This window comes from Callithrix jacchus, chromosome 15 (genome assembly GCF_049354715.1).
Source record: "Callithrix jacchus isolate 240 chromosome 15, calJac240_pri, whole genome shotgun sequence".
NCBI classification, from domain to species: Eukaryota; Metazoa; Chordata; class Mammalia; order Primates; family Cebidae; genus Callithrix; species Callithrix jacchus.
Window position 1 is genome coordinate 16,155,385 of NC_133516.1, and position 7,115 is coordinate 16,162,499.

At 47.4% G+C, this 7,115-nt stretch overlaps 1 protein-coding gene across 1 annotated transcript; it reads left to right on the plus strand.

Moving 5' to 3' along the window:
• Positions 1-2,689: 2,689 nt before the first annotated feature.
• RTP1 (receptor transporter protein 1) lies at positions 2,690-6,687 on the plus strand. The gene is made up of 2 exons (XM_002758165.7): positions 2,690-2,988; positions 4,740-6,687. Exons 1-2 carry the CDS (start codon positions 2,717-2,719, stop codon positions 5,257-5,259), a joined length of 792 nt encoding a protein of 263 aa, XP_002758211.3. The 5' UTR covers positions 2,690-2,716; the 3' UTR covers positions 5,260-6,687.
• The last annotated feature ends 428 nt before the right edge of the window (positions 6,688-7,115 follow it).

Consider the following 7,115-nt stretch of genomic DNA (forward strand, 5'->3'; position numbering starts at 1 on the left):
GGCTTCAAATGATTGAGGCTTTACAGGGTTGCTGTGCCTGGAGATGACTTTCTGTACTATATTTTCTTTAGGAAGATTGCAAGCTAAATGTCTCTCTCAGCTCTAAAAACATTTACAGGAGTAACAGGGCTCTGTGGAGACCATTGCTTCATTAAGTTTGGCAGCTGAGGCAGCATCCCCAGCAGTAGCAGGGAGCCTGGTGGGTCAAGTACAACTCACTCCTCTTCTGGGGAGATGTGGCTTCAATGCGGCCCAGTGAACCATTTGCTGAAATGATGTAAACTTCATTTGAAATTCTTGGGGTCTGGAGTGACCATGTGAATGATGAAGAAACTCACGTTTAATTAGCAGATGTTATATTCTAGATTCCATGCTGAGCATCACAATGGCGAAAGCTGGGGCTTTGTAGACAGTCATATAGGTTCAAGTCCAAGTTCAACTAATTTTTAGCTGTTAAATCATGAGCAAGTTATCTAACCTCTAGACTTTAGCTTACGTATCTGTAAAATGGAGCTGCTGCTGCTATTACCTACCTGTCAAGGTTGTTATTGAATGAAATAAGATAATATTTATAAAGCACTAGAACTATGCTTTCTAAGCACTTACCAGGTAAGTGCTGTATAGTGAGTGCTATATAGTGGTTGCTGTTATGGGGAAAATTAAAAATATATTCACATAACACATTCACATGTATTTTTACTAAGATGAAAAGATGCAGATCACATATATTAGAATTGCTACCTAGGAGGCCATATGGAAATAAAAAAAAAGTGGCCAGGCGGAGTGGCTCGCACCCGTTATCCTAGCAATTTGGCAGACTGAGGCTGGTGGATCACCTGAGGTCAGGAGTTTAAGACCAGCCTGGCCAACATGGTGAAACCCCATCTCTACTACAAGTACAAAATTAGCTGGGTGTGGTGGCGCACACCTGAAATCCCAGCTACTTGGTGGCTGAGGCAGGAGAATCACTTGAACTCGGGAGGTGGAGGTTGAAGTGAGTCGAGATCGTGCCGTTGTACTCCAGCCTTGGCAACAGAGACTGTGTCTTAAAACAAACAAAAAGCAACCGGTCAAGCCGTTCTAGAGCCCCTGCTTTTAATCACTGCAGATGCTGTTTTATTATTATCCCACTGGGAAGATGAATAAACTGAGGTTAAAATAATGTAAATGAAGGCATCAAACATTTATGAAGTGGCAGGAGGAGCACTTGGAAGATGGTTTCTGGTATCAGATGGGTGATTTTTAGGTCCTTCTTTCTCATCACTAAACTTCAAGATCAGTGGGCTGTCCACAATTCGCACTGTGTGAGGAGCCTGCTTGATTCTGCTAGCTACACCAAGCTTTTGCAGAGACAGGAGTGAAGAGATGTGTTTTCCAGTTGTAGGAAGTGTTGTCTCTATTGCTTGCAATGAGCTTCGTCAACAAGTTTTATACAAATAGATGGCAAGAGTGTAATATGAGAAACTGAAATAAACCCCAAATGCCCTCAAATACAGGATAGGCTAAATAAATTATGCCTCTCCATATAACAGAACATAGGTAGCCTATAATATACTACTATGGAATATGACCTAGAAAAATATTCATATGTTTTTTAACAATGTTACAATGTGATATGTAGAATGCATGTGGTATGTAGAATATGTGTGTATTTACACACACATATACACATGTACATGTACAAAAATGGTAAGCAAGATGTACATATCATAATGTTAACAGTAGTCATCTTGGGTGGAGTATCATGGAAGAGTCTTACTTCTCTTTTCTTTCATCTATATTTTATAACTTTTCTAGAATAAACCCACATGACCTTTTAAAAAGAAAAATACTTTATTAAAAATAGCAGGAGAGGCATGTATAGTAAAGACTGTTTTGCCTATGGACGGTGCTCCTCTTCTGCACTTCTATAATCAGCTTGCAAATAATTTTGTTTACTCCTGCCCAGCTGCTGCGATGGCTCCTGCCTTTGTGCACAGGTGGCTGGTCTTATGCAAGACCGTTACAGCCTGGATCCTGTTGCACATTTATTGGGTACATAGTCAGCTACAAGCACTGACATAAAGCCTGGCACATGTCTGCAAAGCCTACCTACATGCCTGGATATGTTTTAAATGAATGAATTAATGAACTGGTCTGCGGTCAATAGTGTGAATTTATATACAGGTTCTGCCAATTATAGGCTGGGGGAGTCTTAGGCTCCTGATCTGTACTGTGGCAATAGTAATCGTAGCTTAAGAGACCTCCAGTTGTGTTTTGAAAATGGCAAAGTGCTAATCACAAGATGGCTGGGGAAGCCAAGGGAGCTTTTCTTATTATTGCTCCATCTACTAACACATTTACATCTTCCCATCCTTATTTCTCCTTGGCTCCCTAAGGCATCATGGTTACCATAGCAGCCAGATGCTGATTATGCCTCTTGGGGGAAGCAAGGTGAAACTGAGCCAGCTCCCAAGTCCTCACCTCCCCATACCCTTTGCAGGCCAGAGTGAGATGGTCTGAAGCTCAACTTTTGGTCAGGTTCCCCACCCTGTCTTTTATTGGTTAGGCCCACAAACTCTTCCTCTGCAATCTCAGTTCAGGGACTTGAAACACCTCTTCGGAGACTCCCTCCTTTCCAAGCTCTGTCTTCTGGCACCCTGCCTGGTTGCCGTGGAAACAGGTTCCACTGCGGACAAAGGAGGGAGCTGGGTCCTGCTTCCTCCTGGTCCTGTCGATGAGGATTTTTAGACCGTGGAGACTGCGCTGCCCTGCCCTGCACCTACCCTCACTCTCCGTGTTCTCACTAAGGTGGAAATTGCCCTCCCTCACTACTGACGAGACCATGTGTAAAAGCGTGACCACAGAAGAGTGGAAGAAAATCTTCTATGAGAAGATGGAGGAGGTAAAGCCGGCTGACAGCTGGGACCTCATCATAGACCCCAACCTCAAACACAATGTGCTGGGCCCTGGTTGGAAGCAGTACTTGGAGGTGCATGCTTCAGGCAGGTGAGTAGCCCAGGAAGTAGGAACCCTGCAGGCAGCCTCTAGGTCTCTAGCCCTGGGGCACCTCCCAAGTAGAAGATTACATAGAACCCAAGTGTTTAGCTTCAAGCTCACTATTAGACTGGCGTAGACTGGAAGTCAGAGAAAGAGTCCCTCACTGGGAACTACGATACTTGAGTTTGATTCCAGCTCTTCCACTGATCACCTGTGTTACTCTTTCTGAGTCATAATTTTTCCATGTGGAAAATAAAGACATAGAATGTACTTATTAGTCTTACACATTGACATTTTACATATTTTCTATTTTAACAATCTCTTAAAAAGTAGTTTAAAACCGGAGAAGGAGGGCGTAAGGCTCACTGGGGGTCAAGAGGTCTGTGCTCTGGTCCTGGGACCAGTTTAAATCTATTTAAGTCAAGCTAGTTTCATTTCAAATATTGAATACATGAGGTGGGCCAGAAACTGGCTCTACTGTTGGCTCCCTGGCCCTTGAGGAATTTGCTTTTCTTCTTGGACCTGGCTTTCTCCGTTTGCACAGTGAGAGGTTAGCCTCTGGCAATGTCAGTGTCAGCGTCACCGGGAACTTGTTAGGAAGGCAGACTCTTGGGCCCCCTTTAGACCTGAATAAGAATCTGATTTTAAGAAGACTTCTAGGTGATTAGCATGTAAAAACCTTCTGAGATGATTTTCTAGCACTCTTGTTCATGGGTCCAGAGTATACAGGACCTTTGGGACAGAAGATGAGGAGGCTGAGAGGTGCAGCCTTGGAGTCAGAAGCAAGGCCTTCCTCCCTGCCCTGGTTCAGTCAATTCACTTCGTCAATTCAGGAAACATTACTGTGCACTTGTTATGTGCTGGGCATTGGTTCTGCCTCTAGCTGTGTGTATATAGATGCTTCTCTCACTCTGTCTCAGCATAAAACAAAAGATTAAGTAGATGATTTCCAGGTCCCTCCAGTTAAGACATTTTTCAATCCAGGTTTTGTAGTCTGATCTGAGAGGAAGAACCAATCCCCAAAAGATGTGAGTGAACAGAAGAGAATAAAAATGTGAAGCTCCCAAATCGGCTGACAGGAGGGGTGTCAAGGGCTGGACATGTATAGGCGAGACTCAGGAGCTTCTTGAAGACCTGGAAGGCTGTCAGGGCTGAGTGGGGAGAGCACGTGGCTGCCCCAGACCTGGCTGTGGACCTGTGATCCCCAGCTGGCCCTGTCAGGCCTGGGAGACTATGGCTCTTGGGGCTCTGGGCACAGACTGCCTCCACCTCCAGGCCTTGTGATGAATTAACTCTGGCACTGGCCTGGAGGCTGACAGCTAGTAATGGTGTCATTCTCTCCTGATTTGGATCTAGCCTGTTCACAGTCAGTGTTAACAGATAGAAATGTGCAGCTGGATTATGACTTTCTTGTCTGGTGTGAGCAGGAAAGACTCACCTAGGGTATCGTGTGCATTTTGCAGATGAGGAATAGGAATGATGCCCAGTGCTGGGGTGGAGGGAGTTGAGGCCTCTGGAAAGCACTGAGGAGGTAGAGCACTGCCGGATGCCAGGTGGCATTCTGAGAAGCCTGTTTTGGTTCTAGAGGCACTCACCAGGCTGAGTGGCTTCCTGGGGAAAGCTAATGAACCCAGGGCGCCGGCAACACTGCCTCCACCTCCAAGCTCTGCTTAGTCCCCAGGTCCCCTCACCCCATTGCTGGGGCTGCTTCCACCACCTCCACCGGTCTTCTGTTCCTCCCTCTTCTCCCGTCTCCGCAGGTTCCACTGCTCCTGGTGCTGGCACACCTGGCAGTCGCCCCACCTGGTCATCCTCTTCCACATGTTCCTGGACCGCGCCCAGCGGGCTGGCTCGGTGCGCATGCGCGTCTTCAAGCAGCTGTGCTATGAGTGCGGCACAGCGCGGCTGGACGAGTCCAGCATGCTGGAGGAGAACATCGAGGGCCTGGTGGACAACCTCATCACCAGCCTGCGCGAGCAGTGCTACGGCGAGCGCGGCGGCCACTACCGCATCCACGTGGCCAGCCGCCAGGACAATCGGCGGCACCGCGGGGAGTTCTGCGAGGCCTGCCAGGAGGGCATCGTGCACTGGAAGCCCAGCGAGAAGCTGCTGGAGGAGGAGGCGACCACCTACACCTTCTCCCGGGCGCCCAGCCCCGCCAAGCCCCAGGAGGAGACCGGCTCAGGCTGGAACTTCTGCTCTCTCCCCTGGTGCTTGTTTTGGGCCACGGTCCTGCTGTTGATCATCTACCTGCAGTTCTCCTTCCGTAGCTCCATCTAAGATTCCCCGGGTGGGCCCAGAGCCTGTCGAGGGTGCCAGTTAGCTGACGGGAAGGTAGAGGAGAAACCTGGGTTGGGAGTAGTGTCAACTTCTAGCGCTGGTGATGCCACCACTGACTCAGTGGAGATCTTGGACAAATTATACAGTTTTGTCATCTATAAAACTAAGGGTTTGGGCAAGATCATTGGTTTATGATAGTGAAACCCAGGACCCCAAAGTTCTGCTTAGGTGCCTCAGGGACTTTTGGATTTGGAAAGTGAACTAAGGAAGTGGGTGTCTTCAACTCATCCTCTGCCTCCTGCCTCCTCCTCTTGCTTCAATCAGAGCAGCTTTACTTTAGACCGAGTTGCATTCAAGATGTTTGTACAAGAAAAGGTTTAATAACTTTTGAAAAGTTTGAAAATTAGAGGACTGGGTGATCTCCAAAGGGTTTTCCACAGTCATGAGCTTGACTTTGCTTGTGTTAGTCCCACACCCCTTCCCCTCATGATTCCCCACGTTCTCTAGCTGCAGCCTTAAATCAGCTTCTTTGCCCACCCTGTGAGCCTCGTCTATGATTCTGCCTTCACATATGCAGCAGGGGTTTCCCTTGGAAGGCAAGAGGTGGGAGACCGGGCTGTTCCTTTGCTGCTGGGTACACAGGGTCTCTTGCTTTTGTTTCTCAGATTCGTTCCACTCAGGGTGGATTCTGGGGTCTGCCTGGCTGAAAGATGGTGGTTGGGGTGGGGACCCATGGAGCCAGGCTTTTCCCCATTGCTTATGAACTGGAAGAGAATTTAGGGGAGGGTTAGAAGACAGAGTTTTAGAAGCAAAGCAAAAAATCCCTGGGAAGCGTTATAATGGAGGATCTTCAGAGTTCAGGGACCAAGTCTAGCAGATTCTCAGTGGCACCGATGGCTAAAACACAGGATCAGGAGCCTGGCCTCCTGGGTTCTTTGCTGAAATTACAGTTAAATGGCTTTCCCATATTGGCCAAGCATGAGGCCTCTTGTCAAAGATAGGCTTTCCCCCTAAAGCCACAGGGATGGGCTGTCTCCAGCAAGAGAGAGGACGTTCAAGATGTAAAATGCTTTGTCCATGGGGAAGTGCACAGATATGTGGGAGACCTTTACAAGGCTCTACAATGAGATGTCGTATAGTTTAAGATGGGAAGAGAGAAGACTTTCTGACAGTGGGGGTCTGGAATGGAATTGGTGGGGAGAGGCAGCAAGCCACACTTTTGAGGGGCTTCATTAACCCCAACTCTGTTAATAACTTGACTGCCTCTCCTCCTTCCCTGCACTTTTGAGGGGCCTCATTTACCCCACCTCTGTTAAAAACTTGACTATTCTCCTCTTTCATAGAAAGTCACCATCATCTCTAGTGATGGAGGAGGGGCGGTCACTTACATAAAGATGGGACACTTTAATAAAGACAGGATATCTTCAATAAGGCTTAGTAGTCATTAATGTGTGTTTGAGATTCCCCCACTGTCCCTGATCTGTAAAGAGCTGTTGGTCCCTCCATCCCACCACCCTGTCTCCTTTTCTCTCCTTTTTGTCCCTTACCCCACCCACTTGAGGCTCTAGCTAGCTCCAGTTCTGGGCCAGTCTTGTCCCTAGTCAGGAGGGATGCAAGTCCGTCATTCAGGGGATCAGCAAAAGGTCAGTTTTACTCCTGTCCAGGCTCAAATTCAAGTAAGCAGTGATGGCTTCCTTTACTTCATTCACAGAGTGTTTATTTCTTCATCTAGCCCACATTTTCTGAACACCTGCTATCTAGCAAGTCCTGATTAGTTCCTAGATAGTAGGTGTTCAGAATATGTGGACTAGATGAAGAAATGAATACTGTGGGTACAGGGGGTGCTCTCTGGTTTC